Source organism: Ursus americanus, chromosome X (genome assembly GCF_024610735.1).
Source record: "Ursus americanus isolate L20-20 chromosome X, mUrsAme1.1.p, whole genome shotgun sequence".
NCBI lineage: Eukaryota > Metazoa > Chordata > Mammalia > Carnivora > Ursidae > Ursus > Ursus americanus.
This window is the reverse complement of record NC_142164.1, coordinates 60,914,866-60,933,059: the sequence shown is the minus strand read 5'-3', so window position 1 is coordinate 60,933,059 and position 18,194 is coordinate 60,914,866. Positions and strand designations below refer to the sequence as shown.

Genomic DNA, 18,194 nt, shown 5'->3' with positions numbered 1-18,194 from the left:
TAAATGGGGAGCTATTCACATGGATGCAAAACATTTTTTAAAGCTTCACTAACTCATAGTCATTTGGCTACATTTTTAATGTATCAAGTTGTAGAGTTACATGTACACAAACAGTACCAGAGATTTACCAATGAAACTTTAAAAAATAAGTTCTATAAATTGATTTAATTTTATTATCTCTTGTTTTGGTTTTAAAAATTAAAATAGTCACCTATTGATCACCTATTTGGTTTTCCAAATTTATCAATCTCTATAAATATAGAGTCTGGAAAGCAGGATTACCATAGGATTACCATAGTTTTAGCCATTTATTTATTTATTTATTAAAAATTATTTCATCCATTTATTTGACAGAGTGAGAGTGAGCACAAGCAGGGGGGCAGTTAGAAGGAGATATAGGCTCCCTGCTGAGCAAGGAGCTGGACATGGGGTTCTATCCCAGGATGCTGGGATCATGACCTGAGCTGAAGGCAGATGCTTAACCCACTGAGCCACCCAGGCACCACTCTTTTTTTTTTTTTTTTAAAGATTTTATTTACTTATTTATTTTAGAAAGCACGAGCAGGGGGAGGAGCAGAGTGGGAGGGAAAAATTCTCAAGCAGACTCTATGCTGAGTGTGGAGCCTGATGCAGGCTTGATCTCAAGACCCTGAGATCATGACCTCAGCCAAAACCAAGAGTCAGATGCTCAATCGACTGAGCCACCCAGGTGCTCCTGGTCTTAGTGTTTCTTTCTTTCTTTCTTTCTTTCTTTCTTTCTTTCTTTCTTTCTTTCTTTCTTTCTTTCTCTCTCTCTCTCTCTCTCTCTCTTTCTTTCTTTCTTTCTTCTTTCTTTCTTTTCTCTTCCTCTTTCTCTTTCTCTTTCTCTTTCTTTCTTTTTAAAAAGATTTTATTTATTTATTTGTCAGAGAGAGAGGTAGGCAGGGGGAGAAGCAGGCTCCCCACTGAGCAAGGAGCCCAATGCAGGACACGATCCCAGGACCCTAGGATCATGACCTGAGCTGAAGGCAGAGGCATAACCAACTGAGCCACCCAGGCATCCCTAGTCTTAGCCTCTCTAATAGTACTAGTATCAGGTCTTATGTGTGTTCTAGAACCAGGGTCCGAGATTTATGAATCCTAATCTAAACTCTGACTCCTTAGGGAGTTGTAGACTTTCAAAAAAAAATACTAAACAAATCACTGTGCTCTTATATCCACAAAATTAATAAAAATAAATTCATAACATACCTCCCAACTAACAACAACACAGGTTGGACCCATGCAGGTTAGCACAGGTATACCACATTGAGAAGGAGGGATAGGGACTGGTGCAGTTTCAGACTTCAATGGATGAGATCCAAACTACAAATAAACACGAACAAATAAGAAAACACAAAAATGATTGTGCAGGTATGGTCACTTCCCACCCTGACAGGAAGTAGAAGCATATATTCATCCAAGGTGAAATGAACCATGAATGGGTCAACTGAACGATATAACTTCCCCAGCACTATTCACTGCTTTTAACCAGAAACTGGATTCTTCAGAAATTAATTTACTCAGTATGCATCTCACTTTGGAACTAGGGCGCCCTTGTTTGTCATCTTGGTTATCTTCTGCCTTTTTGACATCTGCAAGTGCTTCAGAGTTTCCATTAGGATGATTATCTACAAAAATGTACAGAATAAACTTTAAAAATTTGCAAATAATTTTAAGGGTGGTCCTTTAAAATAATACAAAATAATTTTAGAAGACACAATGTCAAAACAATAAAGTAACAAAACTCAAATTATATTAATTTGTGTCAATTAACTTTTAAATTTAATTTTAAAATTTAAAACACTTGTGACAAGATGGGTGGACCTAGAGGGTATTTACTAAGTGTTGTGAGTCAGACAGAGAGAGAAATACCATATGATTTCACTTATATGTGGAATCTAAAAAACAAACCAACCGAACAAAAAAAACCAAAAAACCAGACTCTGAAATACAGAGAACTGTTGGCTGCCAGAGGAGTGGTGGTTGGGGGGATGGGCAAAATAGATAAAGGGGATTAAGAGGTCCAAACTTTTAGTTATAAATAAATCATGGAGATAAAAAGTACAGCATGGGAATATAATCAGTAATATTGTAATAACATTGTATGGTGATAGATGGTGATTATACTTATTGTGGTAAGCATGACTAATGAATAGAATTATTGAATCAATGTTGTACACCTGAAGCTAATATAACATTGAATGTTAATTACACTTCAAAGATTATTGTGATTTCAATTACCAAGTAAGAAAGTTTTCTAAATATTTGATTTTGTAGTAAAAAAAAATGCATTTGCTCTGCTTTAATAACAATTAATTAATTAAAATCAGAGGTTACAAAACAAGAAATTTAGGTGATGTCATTCAAATCATACAAGAAGCCTCACCATATTTGATGTTGGTTTCTCTGGTCTTTGCTTCACCATTCAAGGGTGGAGGATGGCAAGATGCAGGAGCAAGAGTAGGTGTTTGAATAGTCAGTATATCTGAAGGCTAGGAGAAATACCAAATACCTTATGATTATCTTAAATTCAAATTCAGTTTTTTAAAACATTTAGTAATATAGGTCATTTAAATCCTCAATTCCCTCTCTGTTTCCTCACCTGGCTTTGGCCTATAGGTGATGTACAAAAGACTCTCAGTTTATATGTAGTACCAGGTTGCAGGTGATCATATAGAAATTCCTTTGTGGTTCCATTGTAGATTATGTTCCAGGAATTCTCTGAAAGGATAAAAGCAAATTTATCTAATTTATTTATAGGTAGCTTATAAATTTTATGGGTACCATTATTACCTCATGTATATACTAAGAAATAAGCATTTTGGAAATCGTGGCCCAGTTACCTATTTACAATAGTTAAATAATTATATTCCTTATAGAATTAGCCATAAAATAATAAAAGATCAGTAAATAAACATAATTTGCTACTAAAAAATGGAGAAATCCAAGTAAGTCCTGAATTAGTTTATATAGTATTTTACCAATGCCAATTTCCTGGTTTTGATAATTGTACTGTGGTTATGTAAGATATTAATTTTAGGAGAAGCTGAGAGAAGGTTATATACAGGAATTCTCTACACTATTTTGACAACTTCTGCATAAGTCTAAAACTATTTCAAAATAAAAACTTCAAAAAAAATCATGATGCACAGTTGTGATGAGCACCAGGTGTTGTACAGAAGTGTTAAATCATTATATTGTACACCTGAAACTAATATTACGCTGCATGTTAACTAACTGGAATTTAAATAAAAACTTTTTAAAAACCTTATAATTAGACTTTGAAAAAAAATCATGATGTCTTACCATCTGAATTTTCACTAACTTCTAAACTGTAACTTGAAATGTATGTCCCACCATTATCTTTGGGTGGTTCTGAAAAAAAAAATAAAATTAAAATTATTCTTGAATAAACTTATAAGTCTTCCACTAGAGCATTATCTTATAAATTAAATTTTTTATGGAGAAAAAAATGCAAGCATGAAACTTAATAGGATATTAATATTAGACATGAAACAAGTAAGATTTTAAAGTTCTTTGGAAGAGATTAAAATGCTAACTGTTTGTACCTTGAAGTAGATTTTGCCAGTTTAGAGGCAAAATGATTTGTACGAACATAATTTCTTGTCAAGATGGCATTTATCATTGATGTGTTTTTTTAAATTGTGGCCTCTATATTAGATATAATCTTACTTGGAATAACTATAATTTTTGAGGGCTCATGTAAAATGTAGTCATTTGTTCATGTGTGAATTAATGAGATAGCAATAGAGAACTATAAAAAATGTCATTTACAACTGAACTCATTTATATGGTGAAATATTTCAAATGCAAATAATTAGGAGAGTATTTTATAGAGTGGAGGGCAATTAGAGGAAGATTTCTTCTCAATAGTTAATATTAAGACAGAAAGGGTACATTTTAAATATAAAAACATTACCCCATCCAATTTTTACTCTGTGTGCATAGATTTTTCCCTTTATATATGGTGTTTTAGGGGATCCAGGCTTATCTGGACAGGTAGTATATTTTACTTCTCCACTGGGGTTACTCCTTCCTTCCAGATTGTAGGCAAAGATCTGTTTGAGTAAAAGAGAATACCTTGGTTGACTACTGGAAATAAATATCTGATATGAGAATGTGCAGTTTGCAAATAATAGTATAAAGCAAGTTATTTGAAGATTTCTGAGAGCTAAATGCAAAATAATGTTTAATTTCAACCAAAAAAGGTATTCATTTTTTATCTCCAGTGAAGAATATAATTTAATATTAAAAATATGATACAAATTAATAAATTATACCACATACCCTACATTTGTATGTAGTACTTCTCTGAAGATTTCTTATAGTGCATGAGAGGTCTTCTCCGTTGTATTTAGGTTTAAAACCCAGCCCCTGGAAATGAAAGACAATGAACTTAGGAATTAGGTTTGGGTTCAAGTTCTAACTTCAGCTGATTTTTCCATCTGGGTGGTCCTGAGCAAGTCCCTTAGTCTCTCTGAACCTTAGTTTCTCTATGAAAAAAATGGAGACACTTTCTACTTCAAAGGGCTCCTTTTTTTCAGGATGTAATGAGATAATGTATATGAAGGCACTTAGCATATTAATCACACAGAACTCTTCTTAAATTAGTTGCTTTATATAAAATGTAAAAAATATATAACATAAAATGTACAGCTGCCTTTTAGGTTGAATAGCCTATTTAGTATAGACTTGAAAGTTCAGAATGCAATGAAAAAATTTGCCCATCCACATCAGGAATCCAGGGAGATGAGGAAAGGTTTTGCCCTAGTAGAAGTATGCAGAGGATCCGTATGACCAAGCAAGGTCATCTGGGATTGGCCCAAAGTTGAAGAACTAACACACTTCACTGTGGATCTCTTGTGTTGTTATGGCTGCTGCTGCTTTTAGCTAATCTTCCAGGACTTAGGTACCTTCAGAACTCCCTGTACTGGCTTGCCTAAACTTGGCTCAGCATTGGTTCCATCTAGAACACAGAGACTTGGGAATCACATGGTTTGATTGAGTAGAAATTAGCTTAATCATAGGGAAAAAAAGAGGAAAGCTGAGAAATAGACTCAACTATAGAGAACAAACTGATGGTTACCAGAAGGGAGGTGGGTGGGGGGATGGGTTAAATAGATGATCGGGATTAAGGAGTGCCCTTGTGATGAGCACTGGGTGTTGTATTTAAGTGTTGAGTCACTAAATTGTACGCCTGAAACTAATATTACACTGTTAACTAACTGGAATTTATTTATTTATTTTTAAAGGTTTTATTTATTTGTCAGAAAGGGAGAGAGAGCACAGGCAGGGAGAGCTGCAGGCAGAGGGAGAAGAAGGCTCTCCGCTGAGCAAGGAGCCCAATGCGGGAATCAGTCCCATCATGACTTGAGCCAAAGGCAGAGGCTTAACCGACTGAGCCACCCAGGTGTCCCAACTAACTGGAATTTAAATAAACACTTTAAAGAAAGAAATTAATTTAAATGTAAATTTTTTCAGTATAAAATGCATGTAAAATGAATCTAAAACTGAAGTTGAAGATTAAAGCATGTGAAAAGAAAACTTACGGATCCTGCTTCTTCCATTTCTAGTACATAAGTAAGACTGTCATTTAGGTTTGTGTTAGTTGGGGCACACCATTCTAGTGACAAATCACAGATTCCTGCTTCTTTTAGCTTAGGAGGTGAAGGTGTTGGAGGCATAGTTCCTGATGTATGGAAAACTGCTATTTCACTGAAATCACTGAAAAGCAAATTAATATTGGAAAAGTTATTTTCAGGTTCTTATTAAAGTATAGACTTTTAAATATTGCAATAATTCAATGTACCTCAAGCCAAAGTTATTTTTGGCAGCTAGTCTGAATGAATATTTTGTAGAAGCATTCAGTTTAAGGATCTTGTGCTGTTTCATGGTACCCATATAACAACTTTTGAAGCCTTCACCTTTGCCCTTAATAATAGATGCAAAATGTTAGAATATTAAAAAATGCTGCAAATATAAAAATTCATCATAACAATAATATACATTTACAAACAAGTGCTTTTAAGAGATAAAATGGTTTACCTCATCCCATTCCAAAAGGAAGCTGTTTATTTTGGAACCATTATCATTGGAACCCTAAATATATCAGAAAGATAAAATTATGATGGTCTGTTTTTACACAGTATATGTACATACACACACTATATAATTAAAGTGATTGAATCCCTCAGTTTGTTTCCCGGGGGGGGGAGGAGGAATGGGATAGGCTGGTGATGGGTTTTAAGGAGGGCACGTATTGCATGGTGCACTGGGTGTTATATGCAAGTAATGAATCATGGAACTTTACATCAAAAACTAGGGATGTACTGTATGGTGACTAACATAATATAATAAAAAATATTATTATTAAAAAAAGTGATTGAAATTACTGTAAAATTAATCTGCTTACATTTTGTTTTTAAAGCCATCCAGATTTCAAAGTTAAAATGCACTTTTTTTTACAGTCTATAAGAGATACCCAAATTCTATGTCTTGTTTTGTTTCCCAAATTTTATGTAATAAAGTTAATAATTAAGAGGTAGATTTATTGGTAGGTACAATTATAAATAAATTTAGATTATAGTAATTGACACTTCAACTTTTACTAATTGAAATTATGATTGACATTTCTTAATTTACTTGATGCTTGACATAGAAAAGAAAGATGATTATGGAAAAAGGAAAAGTGCTAGGGAAATAGGTCAGATGAGGCAGGCATAATTTCATATTTAAATTCAGGACAAAGTAGAAAGAATGTTTTTAAATTAAAACATGTTGAGGAGACTTTGGCAGTAAAATACTTACTTTCCACTGTAAATTCAGGCTGCTCTTGGATCGGTTAATTAGTTTGGGTGCAAGTGGAGGGTCTGGTTCACAACCTGGAGTTGTGAAGCTAACCACTTCAGACATAGTTCTGTGTGCTGAGTTTCTTATGGTTGTAATTCTAAAAATTTAACGACAATTGTAAGTTTTCAAATATTTATCCTTACACGTACTAAACTGGATACTTGAGTTCCCTGATACATATTAGGAGCTAATTAGAAAAAATTTTCTAATAGAGCCAAGTTGGATTGTTACAGGTGATGGCTCCCAAATCACTCTCTCACCAGTACTAAGTGAAAGAAAGAGAACTAATGATGGATTTGGAGGAGGCTGTTTTAAAGCATGAAGAATAGGCCACTCTGCTGGCAAGTAGCAATGTTGACCATAGAAATCAAAAGTAGTAAACTGATATAGACCGGGGAGTCTGCCTAGCTACAGGGTGGGTGGGGTTGTGTAGGATGGAGTTCTTACCTTATAAAATAGGCCGTGGATGGTTGTAGATCAAGTAGAGTAAATATAACCCCATCACCACTGTGAACATAATATTTGTTTATAAATGATCTCACAAATATTTAATAGCTAACAGTCTTTTTTTTAATGTTTTTTATTATATTATGTTAGTCACCATACAGTACATCCCCGGTTTCCGATGTAAAGTTCGATGATAGCTAACAGTCTTAATCCTACATATTCAAATGATAAACAAAGAAACACAATTTTCCTTGAAATTTAGATAACTTTAGCCTATTTTATATGAATGCAAAAAAGCGATACTAATACTACAAGTTCTTCATTTGCATGTGAAATTAATATGGCTTTATGAAGTGAAATTTTATAATTTTTCCCACTGCAACTTCTTCACACTGTAATAATACAGATTTGTCTTTAATTAGCTTATTTAAAATAGTGTTGATATGAAAAACCTCAAAGATACTGTGCATCATGCAATTTATTCATTCAATTACAAAAGGAAATCTTTCTGGGGAGGGCACCTATTTGCTACAGTGGATTGAGTGGCTGTGCTTCCACATCTATATCTTCCTGAAACAGTCGTAAGTACCTAGGTGTACTCTACCAACTCAAAGAGTTCTTTCAGGCTCCAACCCTAGAAATTGCCTCCAGAAAGAGCTAAAAGATTATTATTTTTAAGCAAAGGCTGATACTTCTAAGCAAAGACCACTCAAGGGTATAGGGTGATAAGAGTATTTTTATAAAAAACATATTTATGAAATACATAACACCAGAAAAAGACCAGCGTGTAACCTCCTATAAAACTTAATTTTATAAGTAGCTTTTCATCACATTTTACATATTCCCATCCCTCTACCCAATGGAGAAGATTGTGTATTATAATTCTTAAATTTAAAATTTCTAGCTGCTAATTATAAAGGAAGTAAAACGTTACATGATAACCAATTGCATTTAAAATTTCACTTTGAGTCTCTGAGTAAAGATGACAAATTCTAATAAATGAAGTTTAAGATGTATTATGATTTTTAAAGTGCTGTAGAGACAGCTCCAGATCTCTGACTAATTTCTTGCATAATTGTTTGGTGAGCAAAGGAATTTCTTCTTCCTCACTTGGGATTTCCTTTCTACTGTGCCTTTCTCTGTCTGTTCTCTTTCAGATTACATGTTCCTATTCAGTCGAGAAGCAGTTTATTCAGAGTGGTTGGGTATGCTCTTGCTGTGTCCTCTACTGTATCCTCCCTAGTCCTGGTTGTATTTTTTTTCCTGGTTGTATTTTCTGAGCACATTCCTAAGCTCATCCTGCTGCTAGCATAGCTCCACATTATAACTAGCTTCTGTAATGAAATTTCCAGGAGAGTCTCTCTTAAATCCAATTGCAATGGATTTGCATAGCCTACCATAAAGTGAAACTTTTTTTTCCCCCTAAAATGACCGAAGTGAAAAAAGAGAAGGGAGAATTGGAGGGAACATTTTCTTCCCTAAGTCTAAACTTTTCAAATAGGAAAGCTGTAAACTGAAGAGAATGGATCAGTTGATATTTAAGATCCTTCTCAGCACTAACATAATTATGATTCAATGAATTTCATGGACTGACCTGGCAACCACCCACCATTTATAAAACTATTTTAGTATAAAATTGCATTCAAAGCTTGGAAAAAATGGCAGAAAAAATCTTGAGAACTCAGCCTAGATTTAAGTTGAGGTCTTTAAATTATCATATGATTTCAGTCATTTATGGAACATAAGAAATAGGAAGATCGGTAGGAGAAGGAAGGGAAGAATGAAGGTGGGTAAACAGAAGGGGGAATGAACCATGAGAGACTATGGACTCTGGGAAACAAACTGAGGGCTTCAGAGGGGAGGGGGGTGGGGGATTGGGATAGGCCAGTGATGGATATTAAGGAGGGCATATCTTGCATGGTGCACTGGGTGTTATACACAAATAATGAATCATGGAACACTGCATCAAAAACTGGGGATGTACTGTATGGTGACTAACATAACATAATAAAAAATTATTATAAAAAAGTTGAGGTCTATACATTTAGATAGCATATTTGAATTAAATTATGAGAAATGAGAAATGATTAAAAAGAGACTTACATATATACATTTTTATATTTTCCATTTTTACCACTGTTAGATACTGCCAGTTCAAATGTCACATGAGATTTGGTGTGATCACATTTCTCAGCACCACATAGTTTCCATGAAATAATAGCAGATCTTGTTTGAACATCAGAAACCTAAAATAAATAACAAAAATTCCAGTAGGGTATTTAAAAAATATAATCTGTAATTTATGATATAATCTTTCCCTAAGTCTTTTTGATGCTAAATATATTGTTCTCCTCATATTAGGTGCTTAAATACTGTGATTAAACAATGCCGTTAATATTATCTTTATATTACCATTCTGAATCTTTATGTATTAAATAGTTAATGGAGATTATGAAATTTTAATCAGGTAAAGGGTTCAAATTAAAACTTTTATAGAGAAAAATATCAGTGAACTTGCATACTTTAGAATGAAAAAGTAAATTAAAAGGAATACTTAAATATTCACTTGAGTTACTTACTACAGGTTTCTCAATGTTGAAATAGCATAACTTTCCATGTTCTGTTATGCATTCTAAAAGAAAACATCCCAAAATAAAATATTACATTGGTAAAAACAATAAAAAGAAGTTAGATGTCTATTATCCAACTACAAATACATCATCACCAGGAGAGCTACTAAACACCTAGTAGCAATTTATGTTAAAATTTTAAAAGAAGAGAGCAGTCTAAAGTGTATGTTATTAAACAAACTCTAACAAAAGACAGAGTCCCCAGTTTAAATGAAATAATGTGAATTCATTAGGACTGTAGAGTAATTTGCAATGTTTCACTGGCAGACAACTAGAAAAGAATTACGTGGTGTGCACAGAAGATACATGACACATTTTTGCATGAGGATGGTCGTTTCTCCATGATTTAAAAAGGCAGCTCAACTGTGATTTCATTAAGAGTTTAGGTTTAGGGGTACAAAGAGGACAGGAGGAAATGGAAACAAAATGGCACTTAAATATTTAAGATGCACTGAGATTCCTAAACATTAGGATGTTTATTCCTTGGCAACAAAATTAAACTCCTGACCTTACCTTTTTCTGCAGCATTTGATGATGGGCTCTTTCTTTGTTTTCCACCTGGTTTCTGCTTGATGCTTCCACTACCTGCAGCACTCCATTTCTTTCCATGACTGGTCTCAACATGAGCACTGGCAGTGTTGGAATTGCTGGCAGCATTGGAAGCACTGAGAGCACCGTCAATGGCAGAAGTGCTGGGAGCACTTTCAGAGATGGGAGTGTTGGGAGCGTGGTCAGAAATGGAAGAGCTTGGAGTGCTGTCAATAGGTGATGGTCTGGGAGTACTGTCAGAAGTGGAAGTATTGGGGACATAATTAGTGCTGGAAGGGTCTGGAACACTGTCACTGGTGGAAGGAAGAGCATTGTCTGTGGTGGAAGTACTAGGGGCATGGTCAGTGGAAGAATTGCTGGGAGTATTGTCAGCAATGTAAATGTTCTGAGCATTGGTCACAGTGTAGGTACATGGAGCATTGTCCACAGTGTAAGTGCTTTTAGTGTTGTCTACAGTGTAGGTACCTGATGCGCTGTCAACAGTACAGGTGTGTGGAGCATTCTCCACAGTGTAGGTGCTCAAGGTATTGTCAACAGTGTAGCTACTTGGAGCATAGTCCACAGTGTAAGTGCTTGGAGTAGCAGGAATACTGGAAAAATCATTGGTTTCGTTCACAAGCAAAGAGGTGTTGTTAACTATATAGCTATTCTTGTGTCCGCCAAGTTGGCCTTCTCTCATTTTTTTCTTCATATGTTCTCCAAGGTTAGCAGCCCTTTCATCAAACTGGTTATAATTTGCTCTTCCGTGGGAATAAATTTCTAAAAGAGACAATGGAGTACTGCTTAATAATTATAATAACTACATATCTCAAGGTCTTTTTAATCTTTTCTTCAAACCAAAACCACTGATAAGCCATGTTTTACTTTTAAAATTTTTCTTGTTTTGCTTTAATACAGATATTTGGTGTGTATTTTTATAATGTATTGATATGTACAGAAATAAAAAACCATGACCAAATACAGATAATGTTTTCCTAGGGAGTAATTCCACTTCCAAATTTTAAGGTCCTAAGATGATTGTAATGTTGTAATGTTGACCCTTCAGTGTCTTTTATATTCCCACTGTATGGCATTAATAATCAAAACATTCTTTTATAATTTTCCAATATGATTTTATAGACCAATCAGTAAAAATATATATAAATGTTATATCAAAGTACAAAAATATATAGAAAATTATGTTTATGAGCATTTTGCCTTAAACACAAACCAGTACTTATTTTCATTAATCCTAATATACATTCATGAAATGTGATCATTCATGGAAATGTTACTACTTTCTACTTTTTTCATCATAATAATTTCCCAAAGCTGTTGATCTTAACAAACTCAAAATATTTTCTGTTTAAGAAAATTGTATACTACCATGCTGCTCTTGGTATATAAATGTTGCTGGTGGTGGCAGCAGTGGTGGCAGCTGTGGTGGCAGCTGTGGCGGTGGCAGCTGTGGTGGCAGCAGTTGTGGCAGTTGTGGTGGCAACAGTTGTGGCAGCTGTGGTGGCAGTAGTTGTGGCAGCTGTGGTGGCAGCAGTTGTGGCAGCTGTGGTGGCAGTAGTTGTGGCAGCTGTGGTGGCAGCATTTGTGGCAGCTGTGGTGGTGGCAGCAGTTGTGGCAGCTGTGGTGGCAGCTGTGGTGGTGGCAGCTGTGGTGGTAGCAGAGGTGGTGGTGGCAACAGTTGTGGCAGCTGTGGTGGTGGCAGCTGTGGTGGTGGCAGCTGTGGTGGTAGCAGAGGTGGTGGTGGCAACAGTTGTGGCAGCTGGGGTGGTGGCAGCAGTGGTGGTAGCAACAGTTGTGGCAGCTGTGGTGGTGGCAGCTGTGGTGGTGGCAGCTGTGGTGGCACCAGTTGTGGCAGTGGTGGTGGTGGCAGCTGCTGTGGCAAAGGCTCTTGGATGTAAGGTGGTGGAAATTCCCCTTGAACTGCAGGATACATAAGTTGAGGACCTTGTGTATACGTAGGAGCGGATGGTGCAATGAAGTGTGATACTTGTATAGGAGCAGGCACAGTTGTATTATAGTCAATTGTCTGAGGCACAATGATAATTTTGCGAATGCCATTGTCTTCCACCACCTAAGTTGGAAGACAGAACCATATAAATATATTAGAATTAATAAAAGTTGTCATTTTTTTTACTAAGTTTAAGATTTATATCCTATGCTCTTAATTTAGAAAACCTAAGGAATCAAAAAGTAATAACCAAGTGAAACTATGTCAAGCAGAAGACAAGATAATTCTTCCTTGTCTCTATATGTATGGCTTTCAGAAAGGTAATTTTTTGACAATAGATAATATGTTGACATTGTTTAAAACAATAAAGTATAAAAAACTATACGTGTAAAATTTCCCTCCTAAATTTTATCTGCTCAGTGCCCCCAGTGTTCTTAGTTTCTCATGAATCCTTACAGAATTTGTCTGTATAAGCAAGAATACAGATTATTTTCCTCCTTTTTATTACATAAAAAGTATAATTATTTGCACTATTACTATCTGTACCTTGCTTTTTACACTTAGCAATATATCTTAAAGATCTTTCTTTATCAGTACATAGAACTTCCCCACTTTTTTCCACAGCTGCATAGTACTCCATTATATGGATATCCTCCATTGTACACAATCCTCCGTTGACAAGCGTGTGGGTTTTTTGCAGCCTTCTATGATCACAAACACTACTGTGATGAATAATCTTGTACATTTATTATTCCAAATTTGTGAAAAACACATCTGTAGGATAAATTCCTCAAAGTGGAATTGCTAGGTGAAAAGGTACATGCATTTGTATTTTTGTTAGATATTGTTGAAATAGATAATTCCATTTAGAATCAAACCATATTATATTGACTTATTTAGCATGTTATTGATTTCCACAGCTGTGCAATACAAAAAGACATGTTGTCAATGATAAAATTTTGAGGCCACGAAATATCTTGTTAATGTCTATAGGAGACATACTTCCCTGTCCATTTTAGGTGCTTGGTAAATATTTGAGGAATTTATAAAAAAGTGCCCTTTGTTGTCCAGCAACTGAGAATGAAATACTACTGAACTGAAAATAGTAATTTTAGGGACTAAAGCCTACACACTATTAAAAGCCATTACTGTAGCAATTGTAATAGGTAATTAAGATTGGTTAAGGTACTCAGAAACAAAAAACAATAGGGGATTAATGAATATGATGAGATGCAAATTCATTAGATGAATAAGGAATTATTTACAAGACAATCTAAGGGAGATTTGGTTAAGCTTAACTGCAATTGCTTTTTAGCAACGATGATAACAATAAAATGAACAACTAAATAGTATTTCAGAAGTTCTATCATATAGTGACATATTAACTGTTAAATGATGCCTTAGGGCTAAATACTAAATAAAACCATACTCATATACCTGAGACATGTAACCAGGAGGAAGATATATTGGTGGCAAATTACCACTTGGTGACATCAGAGGTACATCAGCGGGTCCTAAAACAGAATTATTATTAATAAATTTTTTAATAACTTTAAACAAAGTCCATTTAACTTTTCACAGTGAAAAGCCATTTTCAATGTGTCTGTTGCTTACTTGCAAAGGAAACTTAGGTATGAATGTAGATGAATCAAATGCAAATTCATCACAACTGATGGAAAATAAAGCACATAATGGGAAATTGGGTAAAATTTATATTATAAAAACGTTGGTTGGGGCGCCTGGGTGGCACAGCGGTTAAGCGTCTGCCTTCGGCTCAGGACGTGATCCCAGTGTTATGGGATCGAGCCCCACATCAGGCTCCTCTGCTATGAGCCTGCTTCTTCCTCTCCCACTCCCCCTGCTTGTGTTCCACCTCTCTCTGGCTGTCTCTATCTCTGTCGAATGAATAAATAAAATCTTTAAAAAAAAAAAAAAGTTGGCAAATTTTACTGCTAATAAAAACGAAGTCAGCTTTCCAGTAAATTCTTCTTTTACTTATGTATATATTAATAGAAGTTTTACTCTGAACCATAAAATATATTTCTTTTAGTGATGTTACATAATAAAATTTTAATTTTAAGCTTTCATTGATAATGGTAAAGTGAAATAGTTTTTAGAAAACAGAATAATATAGAGAAGGACCCAATGCTACTCATGTGATACCCTGATTTTATACTATGTATTCTTACTGTCTTAAACATACAGTTGCATAGGAACTAAAAATCCAACACAGAATGGAAACTTTTATGAGTCATCATTCTTTATCTGAAATTATTATTACTGCTTAGTTTTAAAAGTATATGTGGTTCTCAAGTCCTAGAATGGTAATTTGCCTTTAATAATGGGGAAAATAATAAATATCAGTTTACAATAAACTTTATATAGCAGCCATATGGAATCCATTGCTAAATGGTAATTTTTAAAAAAATGTTTTAAAAATTTTTGAGACATAGCTCTAGAGCACTTCAGGATACAAAATAATTGGCATAAGAACCAAAAACAATCATCACAATTTGAAATAATACAAAATCTTATAATAAGTAAATATTAATTTTATATTGCTATGAAATCAATTCTATATGCTATAAATTTGATATGTATGTATACTTATATATAGCAAAATAATATGTATATATAAATAATTTATCCCCTTCTTGTATATTGTTCTATCTTGAATACCTACTATAGTGCTAGAACACGAAAGGCACTAATAAAATACTTGAATATATGAATGGATAAGCTCTCTGATGGCATCAGTAGTCATCTCCTACAAGCAAAGAGTCTAAAACTCTCAGTGGCTGTCATTATATCCCAAATATGAACTTTTTCCAATGAAATTCCTGAATTAATATTCAATTTTTAAAAAGTAACTTATATGAAGGTCTCTAGTAAGACTAGCAATGTGAGCCCTGGTTGTTATATTGATACTATGCTTCTATGAGGACTATATAAATTTAAGAGGATTCCATCTGGCTCAAATGGGAAGGGATACTAATGGAATAGTTTACTTGTAAAGTCATTTCATACTAATATTTAAATTTACTCACTTTGCTTTCAAGAAACACACATCTAATTATACCTCTACTGACCTTGGATATTCTGAATGTTCCCATCATCAGACTTGATAGTAAGTGTCTCCCCAGGGTTAACTTGCACCAATATAATCTAGAAATAAACCATTCTTTAATAACATACTTTTCTGTTAATTAATCTATGAAAAATCATTGTCATTTTTTAAAAGTTTTATTTAAATTCCAGTTAGTTAACATACAATGTAATATTAGTATCAGGTGTACAATTTAGTGATTCAGCACTTACATACAGCACCCCATGCTTATCACAAGTGCACTGCTTAATCCTCATCACATATTTAACCCATCCCCCTACTCCCTCCACTCTGGCAACCATAAGTTTGTTTTCTATAGTTAAGAGTCTATTTCTTGCTTTGTCTGTCTCTCTTTTTTCCTTTGCTCATTTGTTTTGTTTCTTAAATTACACATATGAGTGAAATCATATGGCATTTGTCTCTCTGTGACTTCACCTTAGCATTATGCTCTCTAGCTCCATCCATGTCATTGCAAATGGCAAGACTTCATTCTTTTTATGGCTGAATAATATTCCAGTGTGTGTGTGTGTATACCACATCTTCTTTATCCATTCATGAGTCAATGCACATTTGTGCTTATTTCCATAATTTTGCTATTGTAGATAATGCAGCTATAAACATTGGGGGGCATATATCCGTTCAAATTGGTATTTTTCCTTTGGGTAAATACCAAGTAGTGCAATTGTGGATTGTAAGGTAGTTCTATTTTTAACTTTTTGAGAAACAAGACAGGGATGTCCACTCTCACCACTTTTATTTAACATAGTCTCACATGTCCTAGCCACAGCAATCAGACAACAAAAGCAATAAAAGGCATCCAACTTGGCAAGGAAAAAATTGAACTTTCACTATTTGCAGATGACATAATACTCTATATAGAAAGCCCAAAAGACTCCACCCCAAAATTGCTATAACTGATACAGGAATTAGTAAAGTTGCAGGATATAAAATCAATGCACAGAAGTCAGTTGTATTTCTATACACCAATAATGAAGCAGCAGAAAGAGAAATTAAGGAATCAATCCCATTTACAACTGCACCAAAAACCGTAAGATATCTAGGAATAAACCTAACCAAAGAGGTAAACAACCTGTGATCTGAAAACTGCAAAACACTTGTGAAAGAAGTTGAAGTTGACACAAAGGAATAGAAAACCATTCCATGCTCATGGATTGGAAGAACAAATATTGTTAAAATGTCTATATTATCAAAAGCAGTCTACACCTTTAATGGTATCAAAATACCACCAGCATTTTTCACAGAGCTAGAACAAATAACCCTAAAACTTGTATGGAACCACAAGAGACCCTGAATAGCCAAAGCAATCCTAAGAAAGAAAACAAACCTGGAGGAATCACAATTCCAGACTACAAGCTATATTACAAAGTATGGTATTGGCACAAAACCGGACACACAGATCAGTGGAACAGAATAGAACATCCAGAAATGGACCCACAGCTATATGGTCAACTAATCTTTGACAAAGAGGCAAAAAAGATCCAAAGGGAAAAAGACAGTCTCTTCAACAAATGGTATTGGGGAAACTGGACAACAACATGCAGAAATATGAAACTGGACCACTTTCTTGCACCATGCACAAAAAGAAACTCAAAATGGATGAAAGACCTAAGTGTGAGACAGGAAACCATTAAAATCAGAGAGGAGAACAAAGACAGCAACTTCTTTGACATTGGCTTTAGCAACATCTTACTACATATCTCCTGAGGCAGGGGAAACAAAAGCAAAAATAAACTATTGGAACTTCATCAAGATAAAAAGCTTCTGCACAGTGAAGGAAACAATCAACAAAACTAAAAGGCAACCTATGGAATGGGAGAAGATATTTGCAAATGATTTATCAGAAAAAGGGCTGGTATCCAAAATCTCTCAAGAACTAATAAAACTCAGCACCCAAAAACCAAGTAATCCAGTTAAAAAAGAAGACGTGAATAGACATTTTTTCAAAGAAGACATCCAGATGGCCAACAGACACATGAATAGATGCTCAACATCACTGACCATCAGGGAAATGCAAATCAAAAGTACAATGAGATAGCACCTCACACCTATCAGAATGACTAAAATTAACACAAGAAACAACAGGTGTTGGTGAGGATTTGGAGAAAGGGGAACCCTCATACTCTGTTGTTGATGGGAATGCAAACTGGTGCAGCCATTCTGGAAAACAGTATGGAGGTTCATTATTGTCATTTTGAAAAATATTCCGACTCACTGAGTACTGGGGTCTTGAAATGCTCAAGAAGAATACATTTGGATCAATGGACACTTAGGAGAAATTCAATATCCCTAAATAATGGGTCCTCCCCCATCCAAGTAAAACTTAATATAATAACATCATAGAAAATAGGTGCATTGACATGGAAAAACCATTCCCACTCTCCAGGAAAAAAACCCTGCAAAAAATGAAAAACAGAAAGCAAAACTTGTCTGATGGTAAAATTCAGATGTACTTGTTGTATCCAGTATTGAGGACAAGAGGGCCATTTTGTATATTTCTTGGGATGAGCCATTTGTGAATAATTAGTAGTATACTGTGTTCCAACAGTGGTGTCCATATGATAATTCTCCATCTAGTAAGAAAAAAAAGTACATTTAATTTCAGGAA

At 34.6% G+C, this 18,194-nt stretch overlaps 1 protein-coding gene across 1 annotated transcript in view; it reads right to left on the bottom strand.

Annotated features, from left to right (window-relative positions):
- The window catches only part of LOC123789780 (fibronectin type III domain containing protein 3C1-like), a 64,605-nt gene that overhangs the window by 45,485 nt on the left and 926 nt on the right, over positions 1 to 18,194 (bottom strand). Inside the window, exons 2-21 of the mRNA XM_087860073.1 lie at positions 18,040 to 18,159; positions 15,552 to 15,627; positions 13,900 to 13,976; positions 12,358 to 12,585; positions 11,883 to 11,934; positions 10,482 to 11,276; positions 9,918 to 9,970; positions 9,442 to 9,584; positions 7,339 to 7,398; positions 6,850 to 6,988; positions 6,088 to 6,141; positions 5,852 to 5,973; positions 5,592 to 5,766; positions 4,330 to 4,416; positions 3,962 to 4,100; positions 3,328 to 3,396; positions 2,624 to 2,742; positions 2,408 to 2,513; positions 1,546 to 1,649; positions 1,231 to 1,344 (exon numbers count right to left, since the gene is read on the bottom strand). Coding sequence (XP_087716199.1) covers positions 1,231 to 1,344; positions 1,546 to 1,649; positions 2,408 to 2,513; positions 2,624 to 2,742; positions 3,328 to 3,396; positions 3,962 to 4,100; positions 4,330 to 4,416; positions 5,592 to 5,766; positions 5,852 to 5,973; positions 6,088 to 6,141; positions 6,850 to 6,988; positions 7,339 to 7,398; positions 9,442 to 9,584; positions 9,918 to 9,970; positions 10,482 to 11,276; positions 11,883 to 11,934; positions 12,358 to 12,585; positions 13,900 to 13,976; positions 15,552 to 15,627; positions 18,040 to 18,159 — 2,832 coding nt within the window. The remainder of the gene's footprint in view (positions 1 to 1,230; positions 1,345 to 1,545; positions 1,650 to 2,407; positions 2,514 to 2,623; positions 2,743 to 3,327; positions 3,397 to 3,961; positions 4,101 to 4,329; positions 4,417 to 5,591; positions 5,767 to 5,851; positions 5,974 to 6,087; positions 6,142 to 6,849; positions 6,989 to 7,338; positions 7,399 to 9,441; positions 9,585 to 9,917; positions 9,971 to 10,481; positions 11,277 to 11,882; positions 11,935 to 12,357; positions 12,586 to 13,899; positions 13,977 to 15,551; positions 15,628 to 18,039; positions 18,160 to 18,194) is intronic.